The sequence below is a fragment of the Vulpes vulpes genome, chromosome 14, assembly GCF_048418805.1.
Source record: "Vulpes vulpes isolate BD-2025 chromosome 14, VulVul3, whole genome shotgun sequence".
NCBI lineage: Eukaryota > Metazoa > Chordata > Mammalia > Carnivora > Canidae > Vulpes > Vulpes vulpes.
In genome coordinates, this window is record NC_132793.1 from 106,028,837 (window position 1) to 106,051,785 (window position 22,949).

The following is a 22,949-nucleotide window of genomic DNA, read 5'->3' on the forward strand; positions in this document are numbered from 1 at the left end:
AAAGTCTTAACAACAATAATAACAAAATTAAAATCTTCGCAAGGAAAGACAGATAATATAAAACAGAAAAATGAGTCCCTAAGAAAAACACAGATGGAGAGACTCAGAAAACTTGTCAGTAAATATTCAGTTCAGTCTGTATAATAATTGGAAAAAGTAAATAAATGATCTTGGAAATTATAAACCCTCAGAACTGACTCAAGAAAAACAAACAAAATAAACAATAACAATGTAAATAGCCACCAGGGTCAAATGGGGGTTATCTATTGGGAAATATATTCCAATTGCCTGATGGGCAAACTTAAACATGTAAATTTTTGGTTTTTTTCCACAGGCAGGTGAAACAATTTTATTTCACAGTTGTCTTTAAAACCACAAAGACACTATGTTCTTCATATAAAAACATTAGTACAGATAACTATACTTTCTAGAAAATGATTATATAGACCCTTTCAAAGAAAAATGCACACCATTATATGGTTCAGACAAGTTACTTGGGAAAAACACATCTGAACCGATTCCTAAAACATACCAGAAGACCACGCTGCATAGTTTGGTTCAAAGTATAGATTACTGTCATCGGTAAGGGCTCCTGCATTCTTACATATTTGATAATACACATATAGACTGGTTTGTGACTTAATGCTCCATTGGTTCATCAGCCTTTTCTGCAGGTTCATCAGCAGGTTGAGCAGGCTGTGCCTTTCTCTGGGGTCTTTCTTCAAGACCTTCCAGGAAAGGAGATACATCATCATCATCATAAATCGTAAACTCCAAGTCTTTACCAACAATTCCAATGGAAACATTCTTTGTAGTTAGGTCCTGTTCTGCAGGAAGTGTCTCTCGTAAGGCACGCAGACCATGTTTAACCAGTTCATTCAAATTGCACTCCATAAACCCAGACATATGTCTCTCCAAGTAAGTACGAGCTGATTGAGAACGGGCTCCAATGGACATGGCTCTACAGTCAAAATAGTTGGCAGATGGACAGGTTTGGAAATGTGAGGGCCCATATCATCATAACCAGCAATAAGCAGTCCAACACCATATGGTCTCCGGCCATAACGTTGTGTTGGTATCTGGGTCTTGCTTCCAATTAGAGATACAAGACGAGACACAGGAAGAGGTCTGTCAAATACAAATCTGGAATCCAAACACTCCTGGCGCATAAAATTACATAACAGTCTAGCATCAGCAGTAAGTCCCGCGATTGAGATACCAATATGGTTATCAACATGAAGAATTTTCTTCTGATGAGCCGCAAGCTCTGACTGTGCTCTCTTCAATGCAACCAACACTGCATGGGTTTTTGATTTCAGACCAACTGTAGCTGAACCTTGTTTGACAGCTTCCATTGCATATTCAATTTGATGAATCCTGCCCTGAGGGCTCCAAACAGTGACGTCATTGTCATACTGGTTGCGGAACATGGTTCCAGCACGGTCCCGCTGTGGCCTCCGGCCAAACATGTAAATTTTTAAAAACAAGAATAATTCAGGTTAGTAGTGGCTTACAAAATAAAAATATAAAAATAGTAATAGTTTTATTATATACTAATAATGTCTAATTTTTAAAAAATTAAAAAATATTTTTATTAGAAATGACAAAATGTAATACCCAGAAATAAATAAGAAGTGAAGAAGTATAAAAAAAAATGTATACAATTCAATCAGAAAAAAATTGAAAAGACAAAAATTGGAGTGATGCACTCTTTCCTTGAATAAGAAGACAAAATATTGTAGAAGTATTGGTTCTTCCTAATTAATAAATATTCTCAATGCAATTCCAAGAAAAATCTCAGACTTTTCTGGAACTTGAGAAAATGAGTAATGAGTTAATTAATCTTTGTTTATTCAGATATAATTGACATGTAATGAATTAATCTTGAAAAATAAATGCAAAAGATATTTAGGAACACTACCCATACCCACACTCAAAATGGATATTAAACCAGTTAGAAATAAAATCATGGAGAAGGACAAACATTATATGGTCTCATTCATTTGGGGAATATAAAAAATAGTGAAAGAGAATAAAGGGGAAAGGAGAAAAAATGAGTGGGAAATATCAGAAAGGGAGACAGAACATGAGAGACTCCTAACTCTGGGAAACGAGCTAGGGGTGGTGGAAGGGGAGGTGGGTGGTGGATGGGGATGACTGGGTGACGGGCACTAAGGGGGGCACTTGAAGGGTGCATAACACTGGGTGTTATGCTATCTGTTGGCAAATTGAACTCCAATTAAAAAATATATATATATGTAAAGGAAGGAAAGAAAGAAAGAAAGAAAGAAAGAAAGAAAGAAAGAAAGAAAGAAAGAAAGAAAGAAAGAACATCATGTGTCACTGGAATCAGACAGGCAGACAGATAAACAGCAGGACAAAAAAGAAGCATCTGAAATGGTCCGAAGTATAGACAAGAACTTGGTGTATGATGAAGATGAAGATGCTACCTCACATCAGTGGTAAAATTTGGATTATTCTTTTGGATAAGTTACCAGATATTTGAAAAATTGGGAAAAATTAATGATGAACCAGATCCCAGCCTCACTCTCAAAAATAAACTGCAAATTAAAATTATGAGTGGAAAAAATGAAAGTATAAAAACAGAGAAGAAAGAATGGGCAAAGATGTTTCAGTCTTGAAGGAGCTGCCAGACGGGGGGGGGGGGGGGGGGGGCGAGTTGGCGAGTCCAAAGTCAGAAGCCATAAGGAAAGATTTGTCTACAATTCAAGTTGTAAACATTCTTTCAACCCATATAAAGGCAGACATGGTATATACGCGTAGTAGATACATGCAGGATTAAAGACAAGTAACAGAATGCGGAAATTATTCACAACATGCATGATGGTTAATGGCGAATATCCCTCATTTGGAAGCATTTTTAGACAAATCTAAAAGAAACATATTAACACATCTGATAAAAGGTGCTGACAAGAAAGTCACAAAGGAAGGAACGCAAATGATCATAAACATTTAAAAATGTCTGTCCTCACAAGCAATAAAAGAAGTGCATCATTTTGCTCTTTCGAAACGGGCACCTCTCAAGAGGTGGAGACTCCGGATATCCAGGAGCGACAGGTGGGTGAAGTGGGCCGCTCGTCCCCCATGACAGCCATGCACAGAGTACAAAACATCTCTGAAAATCTAGTATAATATGTACCCATGTGTCACATGCACGCTGCTTAACCCAGAAATGCCACTGTCAGGAATTCAGCCCAAGGGAGGGAAGTGTATACACAAAGATATTAAGTGTAGAATTATTTCCAAAAACTATGAATTGGAAACAACCTAAATGCCCAATCATGAAGAATCTATTCATCAAATTCACGGTAATATGAAGACATGCCCCCCACCCCTGCAGCGCCAAGTGAAGGGTGCCAGAGCAAGATTTCAAATAGCCTGTGTTGCAAGCAGCCCATTTTCGTAAATAGATTGGCATCAAAAAAAGTAAATAAGATGCGATAGAAAAAAATTATATATAAATATACATATATATAAGAAGTTATGCTTTTATTTTCTATACTATGCTAATTTTTTACAGAAAGCCTTATTATATTTATCATCAGAGAGAATATACAGCTATTTTCATCAGCTGGGATGTCACGGTGCAAACCCCTGGTGTCTGCACACTGGGGTGTGGGTGGGTGGCAGGAGTTGACCCGCTGAGCCTAGCACTGAAGCAGCAAACTCTCCTGGGCAACCTCCATTTCCAAAAACACTTCTGACTCCACATACTTAATTTTTCATTTGTTAGGTGACGTGGAAGTTATACGTTTTTTTACTATAGTGCCCAAAGAGCAAAATTTCTCTGAACATTACACCTACCCCCGACAGCACACATACTCTCCCATGTGCACACGGCACCGCTCAGAGGCTTCCACACACACAGCAGGTGACTCACACTCTCCCCCAGAGGTCCTCACATACCAGCCCTAAGGGCAAGTCAGACCCACAGACCCCCTATCTCAACCAACACCCACACTGAGCTGTGCAAAGCCCAGTGGTAATCCCCCTGAGAGGACTTCGTAGGACTTGGGCCTAGGCAATGTCCCTGTCATATACTAGCCATTTCTAAGTGCTGCAATCAAACCCACCAAAATACTCCTTAATTCTCCTCGTTTCCTTATCTACAGACACCTGTTCCCCAGATGCAGGGGAAATGATTTTCCTCCTGCTACACTAAGCACCCTGTGGAAAGGCGCACTTGTGCTGGTCTACACTCCAAAGGCAGAGACTGTATGCCCAGCCCAAGGCCTGGTATAGACTAGGGGCCCAATGAACACTGGTGGGGCAGGTGTGTGCAAATGAATATAGGAGGGAGGGAGGGAAGGAAGGAAGGAAGGAAGGAAGGAAGGCATCTCATCTCCTCCTACCTCCTGAGTGCCCTGGATCCTCCCGAGCTGGTCTGCAGTGCAGCAGGGTCATGGCACCAGGGAGCTTGTTCAAATACACTTTCAGACCCTGCGGGCAAGGAGACTCTGCACCCTAACCAGACCCCTGGTGATTCACGTGCATAAGACAGGATCACTGGTTCTGCCATATTCTGGTGGTTCCCCAGCTCTGCTGCACATTAAAATCACCCATGAAAATATATAGCCCACTTGTGGTGGGTGCTAGTCAAACATCCCCCGGTGATTCCAAGCTGCAGTCCACGTTCAGAATTCAGGTACCATGGGTTTCTCTCGCAGCATCGGCCATGCGGGCCCAACCTGGGCTCTGAAGCACGGGAGAGATCCTGCCCCCATTTAGGAGAAAAGCCACCCCTCCCCTGCAATTCAAGGACCACCCACCAAGCTGTACATGGACCCTTGGGACACACCATCCAGTTCTAACCCCACCTCTGCCACTTCTGATGAGGCCCACTGACCCCTGCGGGCCTCATTCCCCCACTTGTGCAATGGGGCTGGTGGGGGTACGGCTAGTCTAGTGCACATGGTTGTTTTGGGGTGCAATGACCTCAGTGACCTCAAGCACTCACAAGAGAGCCCCCGCCCTGCAGTGTTCGTGGCCTCTGAAGCCCTCTGCCTACTGGGAGAGTTTAGATGAAGAACCTCACTCCTGGGAACTCTGCTTCCATAAAGAGGGCGAAAGAGAGTAAAGGTGGTCCAGGGTAGGGACCCTCTAGGGACAGCCTGGACTGACCCAGGAGGCTTAGCCATCCTCCCACTTTGTTTTCATCATTCGCGAAGAAAAATCAGCTTTGCTGGTTCCTTCTAGAGTCCCCGCGCCCGGAGCGTGGGCACTGGGCCGGCAGATTAAGGTTAGCACAGCCCCTCCCCACGCGCTCCCCCGGAGGAGCGGAGGAGCGCAGTCCTGCGCCACAGCCACAGTGCCCGGCACCAGGGCAGCTCCGGGTGCTCCTCCATCGCGGGTGCCTCCTCTCCGCGCACTCCGCAGGCCGACCCGGGGCGCCCTGATGCCCTTCTCTCGCGCCAGCCCAGGGTGTGTGTGTGCGCGTGTGTGCGCTCGCGTGCGTGTGTGAGCGTGTATTCCAGCGCGTGCGCGCGCGCATCGGGGGAGGGGTGCCCGCAGGTTGGCTGCTGAGAGATGGTGTCCTTCCTTCTTTCCTTCCTTCCTTCCTCGCTCCCTCCCTCTCCAGCGCTGAGCGGCAGCCCTGGGCCGCTGCAAACGGGCCGGGCCGGGCCGGGCGCCGCGCGGGGTCCGGGGAGACCGCTGCCCTCTGCGGCAGCCGGCGGCGCGCGCGCCCCGCTCCAGCGCCCGGCTCGCCCCGAGGCCCGCGCGCCCTCCCGGTGCAGCATGCGGGCGCTGTGACGTGCTCGGATAAATGCCGTGTAACTGTGTAGGCGAACGCGAGCTAAAAATAAGAACGGAAAATCTATCATTAAGGTATCATTGCGCCAGAGCAGCTATTTGAAGGCTCCCATGGTCCCCGGCGCCTGCGTTTGAAGCCCGCCTTGAGGCTTTGGGGGGTATTTGCAGAGAACTCCCGGCAGCGGCTCGCCAGCCAGACCTCAGGGCGCTGGGGGTGGCGCCTGTAATTATGGCAACACTCAAAATAAAATGAAATGAAATAAGCACTCACCTACCCCCTCCCCCGTCTCCCCCCTGCGCTGTCCTCAGGTCGCTGGGGAAGCCGCTGGGAGTGCGACTGGATGCTGACACAAATGTGACCCGGCCGATTGCGCAAAGCATCGAACCAAAGCTCTTTCAGATCCATTTCCCCAGCCACCCTCCTCCATCCACTTCGGATCAGGAGCATAAAGTGCCAGGAGGGGGCCTCTGGAAGAGGAAATGACAAGTGGGACTTGACCCCAGGCGGAGAGTGCGCCGCGGTGGGGCGCAAAGACGCCGGCTCCCAGGATGGCGAGCCTCTGGGTGCCACGGGCTTCAGCCAACGTTGATCCCATCTGGTTTTAGCACCCGAAGGAGAGCCGGAGAGGCCGGCGGAGAGGCGCAGGGCTCGTGTGTGTGCGTGTGCGTGTGCGCATCCGGGGAGGGGAGGTGGCGCCAAGGTGCGGGCTGCGCGCCGCTCTGCGCCGCGGCGGGCTGCGTGCGTGTCTCTGTCCGCGCTGCTGAAACGGGCTCTTCGAGGGATCCGCGTCACATGACTCCGCCTGCCCCTCGCCCGCGCGCCGGGGGAGGGTCGGGCGGCACCTCCGGGGCCCCGGGGCGCGGAGGAGCGGAGAAGCGGTTCCGGCGGGGAACGGTACAGCTCGGCGCCGGCTCCCGGAGTGGAGCTCCCGGGGGGAGGGGAGAGCGAGCAGGAGTGGCCGGGAGCGAAAGCCGGGGAGAGGCAGCGCGCCGCGCGCGCGGACAGGGGACCGCGGGGGGCCGCGCGGAGAAGATGTAAGCGCCTGGGGTCGGGCTGGCCTCCGAGCACCATGCAGAAGGGGATCCGGCTGAACGATGGCCACGTCGCGTCCCTGGGGCTGCTGGCGCGCAAGGACGGCACGCGCAAAGGCTACCTGAGCAAGCGGAGTTCGGACAACACAAAATGGCAAACCAAGTGGTTCGCGCTGCTGCAGAACCTGCTCTTCTACTTCGAGAGCGACTCGAGCTCGCGGCCCTCGGGGCTCTACCTGCTGGAGGGCTGCGTCTGCGACCGCGCGCCCTCCCCCAAGCCTGCGCTCTCGGCCAAGGAGCCGCTGGAGAAACAGGTGAGGCCGGCGCCGCGTCTGACCTCCCGGCACCCGGGCCGTGGCCCTCGGCACCCCGGGGCTTCCGCCGGCCGAGGACGCCCCAACTTTGGTCCTTGCACTGTCGCGCGTGGGGGGAGGCTGGGCCCGGGCGGGCCGCGACCCCGCGGTGGGCAGGGGCAGGGACTGCGGGCAGGGAGGTGGCGCGGGCCACGGCTGCCCTTCACCCAGCGAGCTCCGTGGGAGGCGGGGACGCAGGGGCCGAGGCGCGGAGGTGTTGAGAGCCGTGGGGTGCGGGCGGAGATGGTCCAGAGGGCCGGACCCACACCGTGAAGGCGGACCCACGTCCAGCCACCCCCACTGCCACCCGCGGGTCCCTCGCCCCCGACAGCCCCGCTCGCCTGCTCCCGGCCCGGGGAGGGCGAGACAGAAGCGCCGGCCCCCCGCGCCGCTGGCAGGGAAGAGGACGCGCGCTAGCTCTGCCACCTTGGGGGTGGCGGGGCCGCAGGGGTCAGCTGGGTGCCTCGGAGCGGCGGCGCGGCGCTAGTCCCCCGGCCCGCCCCAGGCCAGAGCCGCAGCCCCCAGCCCCAGCCCCCGCTGTTCCGGGGCCCCTCTGGCGCGGCGAGCCCGGGGCCGGGGCTGCTGCGGAGGCCGCGGGACAGGCGCGCACCGCCCTCCTTCCCCTCCCCCGAGCCTCCGCCACCGCCGCAGTCAGGCCAACGCGCTGCCCTCCCGCTTCTGGAGCTGCAGGGCTCAGGGCCCGGCCTAGATGGGGGCGGGGGGGGGGCTGCGCCTCTGGAACGGAGGGAGAGAGCAATGTTTAAGACCCATGTGCTCTCCAAAGGCATCTGGTCAGTCTCCGGGCCTTTGGGCAGGTAAAGTCAGAGATATTGGATCCAAAAATATCATCGCTGGAAAGGACCTGAGATGGGAGGGGGGACCAGCTGGTTATTGCCTGGAGGAGGACGCTGAGGCCCACACTGTCTCACCTGGCGACTGCCCCGCCGCCTCAGGTTTCAGAAAGGCAGCTGGGACCTCCGAGCCCCTGCTGGGTGCAGACTGGTGGTGATGGAAGCAGACAAACTGAAAGCCTGGCTGGAAGTTGCCCACCTAACTGGCAAGACAGGTCTGCGCTTGGCATCTGCAGTACAGCTCTTGCGTCCCTGCCCCTGTCTGGTGGGTGTTGGGGGATGATCTCTGGGGACTGGAGTATTTGGGGGTGGACCTCTGGGGACAGCAGGCCACAGGGCAGGGAGAAGCCCCCAGACCACTGAGCAGAGCCAGGAGAAGGCAGCTCTTCCACTCCATGGGGCCTCAAGGACTCACCCCAGAGAACCAGACCCAGGCTGGGCCAAAGACACTGCTCCAGCCCTTGGTGACCTGCCCTGGCCAGCCTTCCAGAACGTCACCAACCCTTGCCAGCCCAAGAACACCTGTACCTTCCAGTGGCCCACAGCCTGGGCCCCCACTGGAGCTCACCTCCACCCCTCATTCCCCAGCTCCAGAGCCCAGCGCCGAGTGCCCGGCAGGCAGAGAGAGCAGGATGGAGGAGACAGTTGCTGTGGGCCTCACAGCGTCTGTTCTCAGCCCCTCGGAAGCCAGAGACAGGCCTGAGGCCGAATCTCAGCACGCTTACTTCCTGGCCCTGGGAGCTCAGAGAACACCCTCACTGCTCTGAGCCTCTGTGTTGTAATCCAGAAAAATGGGATAACAACACCTGCCTTCCTGAGGTTTCTGGAGCTCAGTTAGGTAACGTATGTAAGAGTAAGTTCCCAGCACCTTTTCACAGGATGTAGAGAAGCTGTAGCTGATCTGCAGTGCCCATGTGGGCATGGGACGGAGGCCAGACAAAAACGTTAGGGCTGAAAGGAACCTCAGGGAGACCATACAGTTTGTCCTTCCTATTTCACAGACAGACAGACAGAAGACCAGAGAGGGGAAGGGGGTTGCCCATCAGCACAGAGTAAGTCAGGGGCAGAAGCACACCTAGAATTCACCCAGCCTCCAAGAATCCCCAAAGAGGAGATCATATGTTGGTTTCAGGTCAGTGTTGGCTCCGGTGTGGAACTGCACTAGCAGCAGATTTGGGAAGGGGCAGGAGTGAAGATAAGCACAGATGCTCAGAGCTGCCTCCCCAGGACACTGCCAGTCAGGGGTGCCCAGATGTGCTCACCAGAGAGCCTTGTGGCATGAGTACAGGCTAGGGCTGTGAGGAGTAGGTGCGGTCTGGTGCTGCCCCTCTCAGGGGCTGTGTTCCTTAGAGAGCTGTGCCTCGTCTCGTGCACTTACGTGGATGTTCCTTCCATTTGGCCCCAGAGCAGGCGTTTGGCTCACATGGAAATGCACATCCCGCTTCTCAGGCCTGTGCACGTCTCCAAGAATTTGTAATGTTTGTGTACTTCATCCCACAGTAAAACTGAGAGTCCCAGCAGCTGCCCCATATCTCTCGTTGGGTTGGGGGCCCCACGGCACCCTCACGGCCCTGGCGACAGAGCCTGGTGCCAAGCCATACTGTCACTGGCTCTGCCCTGCATCTGGGCCCCACAGGAAGCCCGGATCGCAAATCTGCTGGGCATGTGGCAGACTGCCGTCGTCAGGAGGCCTCAGAGATGCTGGTGGGTTGACTGGACCAGCTGGTATCTGGTGAAGACCTGCTTTTAGCGGGATGTCATTTTGTCTGGGTCTAGGTAGGCAGCTTCCACCTGGAAAGGTGGTGGGCAGGTTACGCCCTCCAGGGATTGGAACGAGTCCAGGACAGTGCGCACAGTAGGTGTGCAGGGAGTGCTTGTTGAGCTGAACTTGGTGGATCATAGGTTAGTTCCATACTTTAGATGCTGAGGACTGACAGGCCCTGGCCCCAGGCACATCTTCACGTGCCGCCCTGGTGTCCTATCATCTGGGGGTTTGCATGTGGGTCTGATGGCCCATGGTATGGCCCCAGTGTCCTGGAGCCCCGGGGTGGGATGACAGGGGCTCCAGACTGGCCCAGCCATGCTTCCATGCCCAGTGGTGGCTGCAGGACACCTGCACCCTACTTGCTCCTGATCCTGCAGCCCACGTACCAAAGGCTCTAGTGCCCTGGACTTAGGGTTGGGGTTCTACTTCCCTACAGATTGGCCCTCGATACTCCTGACCCTGCTTCGGCGTTGAGTGCCCTACACAGACTTTCCACACCTTTGTTCTGATCCCCCTTATTTATTTATTTATTTATTTTTAATTTTTATTTATTTATGATAGTCATCAGAGAGAGAGAGAGAAAGGGAGAGGCAGAGACATAGGCAAAGGGAGAAGCAGGCTCCATGCACCGGGAGCCCGATGTGGGATTCGATCCCGGGTCTCCAGGATCGCGCCCTGGGCCAAAGGCAGGCGCCAAACCGCTGCGCCACCCAGGGATCCCTCTGATCCCCCTTAAAGAAGGCTTCCAGCCTCAGCTTTTCACTGGGGAACCTGAGCAGGCCAACCCAGCACCGTCCTCACCCCAGCCCCAACCAGAGAGGGTCAAACTGTGGACCCTGGGCTCCTCCTGGTTACCTGGGGACAGGAGGGGCACAGACGGATCCCTCCCACCAAACCTCAGTGCCGATGTGGGCAGAGGCCCCAGAAGTGGGGGCCCCATCGAACTGACTGTGCACCCAGGGGGTGCCTTCCCTGGAGACAGATGAAGCCCGCTCCTGGTCCTCTTCACAGCATTTGTTACTGGTTGGTCTGGGGCGTTCAGACCAGCAACAGCTCTGAGACTAGGAGCGTGCCCCCTTACAGCTGAGGATGCCAGGGGTGCACCCAGTGAGGCAGTGGCTGAAATGAGACTCTTTCTCTGGCTGTCTCAGTTGGCAGCTACGCATTCTCATCCTCACAAAGCACACCTCCCGTGGCTCTAGCACATTCTGCTTCTCAGCCAATCAGAAAAACGCAGACTTGCACATAGGGGGGATAAGGTTGTGCCAAAGCAACACCCCTCAGACTCGTTGCCGGGGGACTCAGACTGCGGAGGCTCATGCCTAAGGAGAAGTCCCATGGCAATGGATCAGACACAGCCCCTGCAGGTGTGAGGCCCTGGGGTTAACTGTGCAGGGCGTCTGTTCCATCTCCCAGACTTTTCTGGAGCTGAAACAAGGTTGAAGAGGCTCAGTAATGATACGTTAATTAGGACAAGGAAATACCAGGTCACTGCCCGCCTGTCTGCCTGGGGAAGGGAGTGAGGGGTAGCACCAGACCATGCACACTCAGGCTGCAGGAAGAGCTCACTGCTGTTTATTTGTGCAGCAGACTCTCGGTGCCAGACCTGTGCTAGGTCCTGTGGCTACAGAGGAAAATAAAGCTTAAGGTTTGTCGTCAAAGAGCTCAGGGGGTGGGTGGGGAGCCATCCCTAGGCACTCCTGTAGCTTTGGCCAAGTGCTGAGCATTCTCCCTCCCCTCCCCAACCTGGGCTCTGGAGCTCAAGGCGCCCAGTTTGGCTGCTCAGCGTCCTCCCCTCCTATGCTCCCATCTTCCCTCCACACAGCCCCCACCAGATTGACCGTCCCAGGCACTGCACAGAGCCTCTGAAAATGTGCCGGGTGCCCTGGATGACCTGTGCCCTGTGCCCTGGATGACCTGTGGGCCCTACCCCACCTTCCCCATTATGCTCCTCCTCACCCTCCACAGGCCTCTTCTTTCCTACCCCAGGGCCTTGGCACCTACTCCCTCCACCTGACATGACCTCCCACCCCGTACACTTTAGTGACCAAGTATAAAACCCACCTCCTTAGGCCTTAGCAACGAGCTGGGGCTCTCCTGCATCCACACCGTGTTACATTCTTTGACAACCATGAATTTCGGGTGCAGGAGAGACAGGGCCAGCAGAGCTGAAGACAATGGAGCTGTTGTAGCTAATGATTGGTGAAAGGTGTCGATGCCCTGATGGATGAAGGGACAAGGTCTTGACGGTGGAGACTTTATGAGGAGACACTCAGGTATCACCCTGGGACCTGCCACCCAGCTGAGCAGGATGGAACCTGACATCTGAGCCTCTGCCTCCATGCACAGCAGACTCCGTGCTGCCCACCAAGAGAGATGGGAGGGCAGGCTTGGGGGGTGGCGGACAGTGGAGGGTCCAGCTCGGGAGGTCAAGTCTGAGGTACCCAAGGCCAGAGGAGGCTGTCGTCCCTCCCCAGGAGTGCTGAGGCTGCTCCTCACAGAGACACAGGCCCCTGGTCAGGCAGAGGACACACTGGACATGCAGAGCATCTGCTGAGGAAGCAGGGTTTGCAACTCCTGTGTGCACGGAGGCCGTGGACCAGATGAGAGGGCCCCAGCCTATGGCTTCCCTGCCATGGGAGAGCCGTGGTGGCCCCCATCAGGGTCCAGGGTGGCCTGGGGCTGCCTGGGGGCTGCAGCCCCCCATTAGCTACTGTGCATACCAGGGCTCCACGTGAGATTTCGTCCTTCCTGATGCTTTCAGAAGCTTGACCTTTACAAACGGCAGAGCTAAAGGGCCTTTGGCTCCCCTGTGGCATGAGCGCAGATTAGATGCACCGTCCTGTAGCCAAGCTCCAGTAGATACAGTTCACAGAGCACCTGCTGCATGCCGACCACTTCCCAGTCCTCCCTGAGGCCCTCAGTGGTTGTCACCATTACCCGATTTTTGAAACCACAAAACTAAGGCCCAGAGCTGACAAGGAACTTGCTCCAGGTGACAGAGTACACCGCCAGGCAGGACCTGAGCCCCTCCACCAGAAAGCACTGGGGGCGGTTTGAGTTCGCCAGCCTCTGCCAAGAAAAACAGAATTAGTGGCAACTGAAAATCTGTCCCTGCTACTCTGGTGACTTCCCTGGAGGAGCTTTGGTTTCTGCTTGGGTAGGAGGCTTGCAGCTCTAATGCCATGAGCCTTAAGGGAAAACCAACCTGGACAGGCGTCCACACCCCACAGTCCGGCTTCCCCAGAATCCGTGGGGGCTGGAGCCAGTGCCATGTGCTCACAGCTGAAAACAGAGCTCAGCCCCCTGATTGTGCAGGAGCATTGGTGCAGCATGGACCTGGGGGGAGAGGGGACACCTGTGTGAGGGCACCTGTCATGCATTTGACACCCCCACTGCCCACCCTGCTCTTCAAGAGGAACACGCAGCCCTGCAGACAGGAAGCCTGCTCACTGAGGAGTGAGTTACCCATCTCCAGCAGCGAAGCAGGTTTGCTGGGAGCTGTAGGTTTCAGGCCACACGGACTGGCTTTGGATCCTGGCTCTGTCCCCTCTGGGGAAGGTCCTCAGGCTCCCTGAGCCTTGGATGGCCCATCAGTGAGGTGGAGACCATAAGAGAGCCTCCCGCCTCCCTCAAGTCCCCATTCCAAGTGTTAAACTAGGTGCTACTTGCAAAGTCCAAGCACAGCACAGTGGGACTTGCCAATAAATGGTGGCTGGTGCGGCTCCAGCTTTCACCTTTATGAGCAGATTCCTGCCCAGTGCCGCTGGCATCTCTGGCAGGTTTGAAGCTAGTCAACAGCAAGCCATGACCCTGGACGTTAAGATGGGGTGGCAACTCTGAAAGACCTGTGGGCTTCTGGAAACATCCAAGCAAACATGTCCCTGAAGGAGAACGGCCACACCAGCATCCAGCCCATCCTTACCTCCTGAATCTCTCAGACCCACACCCTTGTGTCCCTGTCTCCTTCCAGCTGCAGTCCTGGCGGCTATCACCTCTCGCCTGGACTCAGGGGTGGCCACCTCCATGTGCACTAGTCAAGACGTGCCATGTGACGCTGCCGTAACGTTAACACAGTGAAGGTGTGTTTCTTGTTGGTGCTTTATATCTTGTGCAGTTGGTGTTGTCATCCCTGGGGACCAAGCTGATGGACATTCATCCTGACACTTGCCAGTCACCACAGCCAAGGGGCGGGAGTGTAGCGGAGCCCTTCTGGCTCTGAAGCTCCCCCCAGAAGTGACCCACTCTGGCCACAGCTCAGTGGACAGGGTTCAGCCCTGAGGCAGCAGGCCCTCCTGTGCCTGGTAGCAGAGCCCCGGGGGCCCCACAATCTCCCAGCATGCCCTGTGTCCTGCAGTCCAGCTGCCTGTGCGCAGCCAGATCTGTCTTTGCAAAATGCAGACCTGTCTGTGACACATGGCTCACACACACAAGCAGTGGGGGCAGGGGCAGTGAGCCTTCAGGGTGGGCATAAGGGCAGGAGACAGAAACTGAGCCAAGCCATGTGTGCTCATGATGGGAGGGGCAGCTCCGAGCCAGGCCTCCCCTTCTTCTTATGCTCAGTGACTCTGTCATCCCTGGCCAGGCGACCAGAGAAGCACACTGGGTTTCCCCCAAAATAATGAGGAGCAGAATTCTAGAGGCAGAAGCAGCGTTCTGAGCACGTTAACACTCCATCAGTGCCTGTCTTTCAGAGTGGCCAGTATCTCCCAGGAGCCAGGCCCATGCCGCTTGGCCATGGGAGTATGGCACAGAAGGCAGGGGCCTGCCCTGGAGGAGCTCCCTATCCAGCAAGGAGACCATCCAGTGGTAAACGTGGCAGCACAGGGTGCTCAGCACTGCTGTAGACAAAAGCCTAGGGCCTGAAGGGTCCTGGCAGGGGCACTTCCACCCACCTGGGGGCCTCAAGGAGGTGCCACCAAGAAGGGATGTGGAGGACACAGGGCACGTGTGTGGCAGGAGCCCCTGAAGCCAGCCCCCAAGGCCTGTGTGCCCAGTGGCAGAGTCGGGCCTTCTCTGGAGCAGCTGCTTGCTGGGTTTTTGATGGAGGCTAAATAGCGCATGGAGCCGGACGAGAGTTCCCGCAGTCAGCAGGCGTCTAGAAGGGTGGGGACAGACTGGCAGATATTTGTGCAGGAGCAGCCACACGTCACCTCTGTGGCCGTGGCTACTCAGGCTGCAGTGACTTACTTGAGACAGTGTTGAGCAGCAGGCATGGGGAGGCTACACTGACCCGAGCCCCAGGCCACGGGCTGTGCTACTTCATACAAGGCTGAGTCTGGGGAGGAGGGGGGCATCCCCGCTCCAGGCAGGGCAGGCAGGGCATAGAGGTGAGCAGGTACTGAGGTGTCTCTGGCAGCAGGGCTCGGTCCTGGGCAGGTGGCAGGCCAGAGTGACCCATGACTCAGGCCCCCCAGGAGGTGACGGTCGGACAAGGGCCTGAGACAGGCACTCGGCTGGGGGACGAAGCAGAGCCCAGTGCAGTAGCCAGGCCCTGAGAAGATTCCAGCTTTAGAACTCTGAGGCAGAGCCTGGGCAGAGTGAGGCCACTCAGAGCAGGGGAAGAATCATCAAGTGGGGTCCAGGCCCCATGTGGGGCCATGTTGATGAGGTTAGAGTGTTAGGGGTGGGGCAGCTGCCCAGGTTCTAGGATTGGTGTGGGAGCACCATGTGGAGGGAGCATCACATGGTGGACTGTGGACTGTGGACAGCTCATCGTAACTCGAGTACATCGGCCTCCATCACATGGAGGGGCTGTGGACGTCAATCCTCCCACTGGTCCACCTGGTGAAGTGCCTTGTGTACCTGACATGAGGGCCATGCAGCCGGGGCTGGAGGAGCCAGCATGTGAGGAACAGGCTGTGCTGCAGAGGCATTGAGAGAGGTTGGGAGACACATTTGGAGTGGCCTGCCCCCCGTTGGATGGGACCTCTCCCTGCAGGGGCCAGAGGACATGGTGGCCTCCCCCAGGAGTCTGGGGGAAGAATAAAGGGACCTGGGTGTCTGGGAAGGCCTGAGAAGGAGTCTGGATGACGGCCCTTATTGAGGGGAGGGTGGAAGAGGTAGAGAGCCGGCCAGAGTATGTCCATGTGCACATGCTTGCACGCACATATACATACACGTGCACATACACTTGTGTGCACACACATGGTGGAAGCTCCAGTGGGTTCTCCAGCATGGCCCCCTCTGGACTGGATACTAGGCAGCATCTGGCAGAGAGGGCTGGCAGAGGCACAGGGCCAGCTGGGACCAGGCCCCGAAGGAGGACCAGGAGGGAGGAGCCAGGAGCCTGCAGGCGACGAGGCCCCAGAGACCACCATGCGTGGTGCCTCCATTGCTCAGCTAGAGGAGGCAGGGAGCAGAGACCCAGATGATGGGTCTGGGTTCTGGCCAACCAGGGCAAATCGGGGCAGGTGAGACTGGACGCTGGGGCCAGAGAGGCCAGCTTAGTGACCCAGGTGGGAGGACATGAAGCCTTGAAGTAGGGTGGCGTGAGGTGGGGGAAGGCATGGATTCTGATGATGAGAGCAGAAAACCAGCTGATCAGTTGAGTGTCTGGAATGAGAGGGACATGGGAGCTGAAGTGATGCCTGGATGGCGGCCCCTGCTGGCTCACAGACACCCCCAACCCTAGTGCAGCCTCAGCCCCTTGGCCCACAAGCCCCTTGGGCCCCGTATGTGTGCTCGTGCCCGTGGGTTTTGGGGGCAAGGATGTGCATTTCCTAGTCTGAAACAACATGGTGGACTCTCTCCCAGTTCTGGAGGCGAGGAATCTGAAGTCCAGGGAAACATGTCTCCTGGCTTCTCCCAGCTTCTCGTAGCGTCTGGCAGCCCCTGCTGTCCTGTGATGCGTAGACACATCTCTCCACCTCTGCCTGCCTCTTCCCTGGGCTCTCTCCCCATGTGTCTGCGCCCTCATGCTCCTCTATCAGGGCCTCTCCTTCCTAACCCAGCACAGCTCATCTTAACTCGAGTACGTCGGCCAAGACCCTATTTTCAAATAAGATCATAGTCATGGATTCTGGCTGCTTGTACACGCGTGTCAGTGCACACACGTGTGTGTTTCCTGGTAATTTGCCACCAATGGTTGATGAGACCCATCACTTAGACTTGCAGAGGATTTCATTGGTTCAAAACCCATTACTGAGCACTTTTATGAACCATGAGCTCTTTTAAACCATGTTTAAAACAAATTGTTTTAAACAAGCCTGTGAGGTGGCAACACCCTGCCCGCTTTGTGAAAGAGAAAGCAGATCCACAGAGGAGATGCGCTGAAGCCCCCAAGGCCAAATAATAATACATTTGAACCAAGATCTGGTGACTCCAAGCCTTGGTGCGTGCCCCAACCCGAGAGTCCCAAGGTGGACACCCCAGAACCCTGGTTTCACAGAATACAGATTGATCTTTTAGAACGTGAAAACAAAAAGGATTCCATGGCGGAACAAGTCCCAGGAAAGGTCCTTTGTTGCAGGACTGCTCAGAGCCTTGATGATGCCACGGGCCTCTGGGTCTCCCTGAGGAGTCTTAGACTTCACTCGGGAGAAGCCAGGTCCCACCTCTCCCAGCCCACTCCACTGCCCGAGCCTGAGAAGCAAAGTCAGTGTCCCCTACTCTGTGGCTTTGCTGGTTATGAATTAATAAGCCGGGCTCCAGGGCCACGGTGACAAATGCGTTCAGTCACCCGTTCAGCAAATGAAGGCTGCTCCATGCCCGGGCTGAGGCACAGAGCCAAGCTACAGGGGTATTTCTTGGTTGGAAATCATTCAGCGGAAAGGAAGGAGCTCATTCACAGCAGCTTAGGCAGAAGTGAGGACTCTCGGAGTAGTCGCAGTGGTAATTAACGGGCCCCACCCAGAAGACGTGTGTCTGGCCCTGACCCTGGGGCGTGTGCCCACAGCTGCTCCAGGGCTGCTCTCTGGGAGGGTGTGGGGCAGGCAGCCACGGTGGGGACCCGCTGGCAGAAGTGTGCACCTGCCAAGGCCCTGCAAGAATTCTGGACCTGTTGGATGGGTCTGGCCTTGATGCTCGTCATGCATCGGGATCCGTCGAAGGACTCCTGGGGGTGCCCCAGGTCAAGGCACACACCCCTTATTTCAGATGGAGGAATGGTCTGGTCTGTCCTGGATGTCCGCGGAGGCCCTGGGGCAGTGCCCGGCCCTTCTTCTGCCCTGGTGAGGCTCCAGGGCTCCTTCCCTGAGCCTTGCTTTTCTAACAAAGCCAGGGGTGGCCCACTGGTGGATTCCGCTTCCATGGCACATCTGGGTCTGTTCCAGCAGTTCTTGGGAGACCCGTGAAGAGTCCAGGCGGAAACGTGGACTCCCAGAGGAAGCTCCAGATCTGAGTTTACCCTGTACCCTTGATGTGTCCCATATCCTGTAGTATGTGAGTCCTGATCTCACCCAAAACCCCAGGGAGGGTCTGCAGGTGTGAGGTGTCCCCACAGCTGACTCCAGGACAGTCCTGCTGTTCTTTAGAGGGATCCACCCCGTGGGACCACGTGGTCACATCATGGGGGCAGGTGTGACTCCAGCCCTGTCCCATGATCATGTGGAGGCCCGTGTGTAGTTCTGGTTGCGTCCTATGGACCCTGAGAAGCTTCAGGTAGTTCTGCTTGGTCACACATCATCTGGGAGTGCCCGGGATGTCGTCACAGTGGCTCCATGACTCCAGTAGGTCCACGGGGTCTATCTGTACCTCTGCAGGGGCCTGTCTCTTGCCTCCACACAGCCTTGTCACTCAGGAAGACCCTGGGCTGGCTCAGCCACCAGGGATGACCTGAGATCTGTCTGAGCTCTGAACCGACACCATCGGAGACCGTGGGACCATCTCAAGGACTCTGGTGGCATCTGGGGTCACTGCTTCTCCCTGGGGAAGACTGGTGTGACAACATTTATCCAGAACCCCAGAAACGCTCCAACTCCCATCTCAACCACCAGCCATGGGAGCTTCTCAGGCAGTTGCTGAGGATAGGACATTCGGGCTCTGTGGCATCAGAGGACTCCAGGGAGCCAGGCTGGCTCACCCACACACCCTGAAACCTGGGACCTGGAAGAAAGGCCAGGGGCCCCTTGTGCCCCCAGCCTGTGCCCTCATCACAGACCCTCCTGCTACAGGATCCAGAAAGCCTGTCCCAGACATGCCTGACCAGCCAGGAAGGAGCTTGGGGAGGTGGAGGGAGCACATCAGGTGCAGAGCACATGTCCAGACTTCTGGGGCAGGAGGAGGGAGACGGGGAGCCCCTGACCTGGGTGCAGCCTGTCACAGCCTGAGCAGGAGGAGCAGACCGAGAAGGGGAGATCTGTGGGGCTGCTTCTGGAGCCTGTGCAGCAGGCCTGGCTAGGAACCTCATCTACTCTGTGGAAGGAGCTGAGAGGCACGGGACAGGGGTCTGGGAGGGTGGATACTGGGGAAGCAGAGACAGACCCAGGGAGAGCACACCAGCCAGACACAGCCCAGTGCGCACAGGATGTGTGGGGGATGGCAGCCCCACACGGGTGGGCCGTCAGCAAAGGAGGGGAGGAGAGCCCAAGCGCCCCTGGTCCTCCCCTGCAGCCACCAGTCACCCGCCCACTGGCCAGGTTGGACACTCAGTAACTCTGACGTTGCCGCAAACCTCTGAAAGGACTCAGAGCCTGGACAGTAACCCCATTCTCACTGCAAGCCCACAGCACACGCACCTGCTGGGAAGTCACCTCTGTTTTGAATTAGGCTCGGTTGTCCTATCCAGCCAAGCTTGCCAAGGGCAATGAGGCTATAAATATATTAATAAATTAAAATTATAGCAACCGTGTGTTGGATGCTTGGTTGCTGCTGGGCACCAGCATTAGATTATCTGACTCCCACAGCGATTGTGAAAAGAGGGGACTCCTCACGTGACCCCTTTGTGCATATACGCTGCAAATACAGTGACTACCACAAGCCTTGTGGCGATCACCGTCACCACAGGGCGTGAGGTGCCATGCAGTGCAATACAGCTGACGGGTCACCATGCTGTGCATTACGTCCTGTGACTTACTCTTCTTATGACTGAAAGCTTCTACCTCTTGACCCTCTTCTCCCATTTTGCTCACACCCCGCGCACACACACACACACACACACACCCCTCTGGCAACAACCAATCTGTCCTCCTCTTCTCTGAGATTGCTTTGGTTTGGTTTGTTCATTGGTTTTGTTTAGATTCCATGTCTTTATCCATCTATCCTTTGATGGACACCAAGACTGGTCCTAAGCCTTGGCTGTTGTACATGATGCTGCCATGAACACGGGGGTGCAGATAGTTTTTTGAATAAGTGATTTTGTTTCCTCTAGATAAATACTCAGAAGTGGAATTGCTGGGTCATTGGGTAGCTCTATTTTTAATTTCTTGAGGAACCTCCACACTGTTTTCCAGAGTGGCTGCACCAGTTTGCATTCCCACCAACAGTGTAAGACGATTCCCCTTTCTCCACATCCTCACCAGCACCCCTTGTTTCTTGTGTTACTGATCTCTGCCATTCTGACAGGTGTGAGGTGGGATCTCATCGTGGGTTTGATTTGCATTTCCCTGGTGATGAGTGATGTTGACTATGTTTGCATATGTCTATTGCCCATCTCTGTGTCGCCTTCAGAAAAATGTCTGTTCCAGGCCTCTGCCCATTTTTTAATTGGATTGTTTTCTTGATATTGAGTTACATGAGCTCTTTACATATTTTTGATATTAGCCCTCCATCAGATCTATGATTGGCAGATCTCTTCTCCCATTCAGTAGGTTGACTTTTTATTTCGTCAGTGGTTTTCTTTGCTGTTGCAGAAGCTTTTTAATGTGACAGTTCCATTTATTTATTTTTGTTTTATTGTCATTGCCTTTGGAGTCAGAACATCACCAAGAGTGATGTCAGGAGCTTAATGACTATTTCTTCTAGGATTTTTATGGCTTCTGGTCTTTCATTGAAATCTTTCATCTATTTTGAGTTAATTTTTGTGTATGGTGATGAAAGTGGTCCAGTTTCATTCTGCATGAGGCTGTCCAGTTTTCCCAACATGATTTGTTGAAGAGACTGTCTTTCCCCATTGTGTATTCTTGCCTCCTTGTTGTATATTAATTGACCATACACACATGAGTTTATTTCTAGGCTCTCTGTTTTGTTCCATTGACCTGTGCATCAGCTTTTTTGCCAATATCATATTGTTTTGATTACTACAGGTTTGTAATATAGTTTGAAATCAGGAAGCAGGATGCCTCCAGCTTTGTTCTTCTTTCTGAAGATTGCTTTAGCTATTTGTGATCTTTTGTGGTTCCATACAAATTTTAGGATTATTCCTTTTCTGTGAAAAATGCCATTGAGATTTCAAGAGGAATCACGTTGAATCTATAGATTGCTTTGGGTAGTATGGACATTTTAACTGTATTAAATTCCTATCGATGACCATGGAACTTTTCCTTTTCTTTGTGTCATCTTCAATTTCTTTCATCAGTGTTTATTTATAGTTTTCAGAATACAAGTCCTTCACCTCTTCAGTTGTTTATTCCTAGGTATTTTCATGTTTTTGATGCACTTATAAATGGAACTAATTCCTTGATTTCTCTTTCTGCTGCTTCATTGTTGGTGTATAGAAATGCAACAGATTTTTATTTGTTAATTTTGTGTCCTGCAACTTTCCTGAATTCTTATATCCGTTCTAACAACTTTTTGGTGGTGTCTTTGGATTTCTGTTATACAGTAGCATGTCATATGCAACTAGTAAAGATTTTACTTCTCACCAGTTTGGATGCCTTTTATTTATTTTTCTTCCCTGATTGCTGTGTCAAAGATTTTCAGTACTGTGTTGAATAAAAGTGGTGAGACTGGACATCCTTGTCTTGTTCCTGAGCTTAGGGGGAAGCTTTCAGTTTTCACTATTGTGTGTGATGTTGGCTGTGGGTTTTTTTTTTTTTTTTTTGGCTGTGGGTTTTTGTATATGATCTTTATTATATGGAGGTATGTTCCCTCTAGCCCTAATTTGTTGAGAGTTTTTTAACATAAATGGATGTTGAATGTTGTCAAGTGCTTTTATACATCTATTGAGATGATCATATCATTTTTATTTTTCATTTTGTTAATGTGATGTATCACACTGATTGGTTTGTGGATATTGAACCATCCTTGCATTCCTGGAATAAATCCCATTCAATCGTGGTATATGAGCCTTTTTAATGTGTTGTTGATTGTTTGCTAATACTTTGTCTAGGATTTTTGTATATATGTTTATCAGGCCTGTAATTTCTCTTTTTTGTGGTGTCCTTGTCTGCTTTTGGTATCAGAGTAACATTGACCTGGAAAACTGTGTTTGGAAGCATTCATATCTTCCAAGGTGTGGTATTCAATCTTTCCATTTGGATAGGTATTAAATCTTCTTTGAATGCCTAGTAGCATTCACCAGTGAAGCTGTCTGGTCCTGGACATTTGTGTGTTTGGAGGTTTTTGATTACTGATCCAGTATCCTTACTATAATTGGCCCATTCAGATTTTCTATTTCTTCATCATTCAGTCTTAGAAGATTATATGTTTCTAGGAATTTATCCAGTTTTTCTAAATTGCCCTATTTGTTGGTGTATAATTGTTCATAGTAGTCTTTTATGATCCCTTGTATTTTTTCAGTATCAGTTGTAACTTCCCCTCTTTCATTCATGATTTTATTTGAGATTTCTTTCTTTTTTTCTTACTGAGTCTAGTTAACATTTTATCCATTTTATTTATCTTTTCAAAGAATCCGTTTCATCCATTTTTTTCTATTGTCTTTTTCGTCTCCATTTCATTGATTTCTGCTCTGATCTTTATTATATCTTTCTTCCTATTGATGTTGGGCTTTGTTCCTCTTTTTCTGGTTTCTTTAAGTGGGGAGTTAGATTGTTTACTTGAGATTTGTCCTGTTTCTTGTCTTACTAAAACTTCCCTCCTGGAACTGCTTTTGCTTTATCCTGGAGATTTTAGTATATTATATTTTCATTTTCATTCATCTGAAGGGTTTTTTTCCATCTTTGATTTCCTCATTGATCCATTCGTTGCTGAGTAGCATGTTTAATCTCATTGATCCATTCATTGCTGAGTAGCATGTTTGTGATTTTTCCCAGTTTTCTTTTGTAGTTAATTCCCAGTTTCATGCTGTTATGGTCTGGAAAGATGCTCAATATGATTTCAGTCTTCTGAAATTCATTG

General features: G+C 52.8%; 2 protein-coding genes across 3 annotated transcripts in view; one reads left to right on the forward strand and one right to left on the reverse strand.

Annotated features, from left to right (window-relative positions):
* Positions 1-283: 283 nt before the first annotated feature.
* LOC112923316 (proteasome subunit alpha type-1) lies at positions 284-1,452 on the reverse strand. Its single transcript, XM_026003113.2, is given in 2 exon segments — positions 284-1,001; positions 1,004-1,452. Coding segments are annotated over 2 exon segments (789 nt in total). The 5' UTR covers positions 1,431-1,452; the 3' UTR covers positions 284-639.
* Positions 1,453-6,470: 5,018 nt separating this feature from the next.
* RASGRF1 (Ras protein specific guanine nucleotide releasing factor 1) overlaps positions 6,471-22,949 on the forward strand; it is a 93,089-nt gene continuing 76,610 nt past the window's right edge. For both annotated transcript variants that reach the window (XM_026000021.2, XM_026000028.2), the window contains exon 1: positions 6,471-7,118. In XM_026000021.2, the coding sequence (XP_025855806.1) occupies positions 6,843-7,118 (276 nt within the window). In that variant the 5' untranslated portion in view covers positions 6,471-6,842. The remainder of the gene's footprint in view (positions 7,119-22,949) is intronic.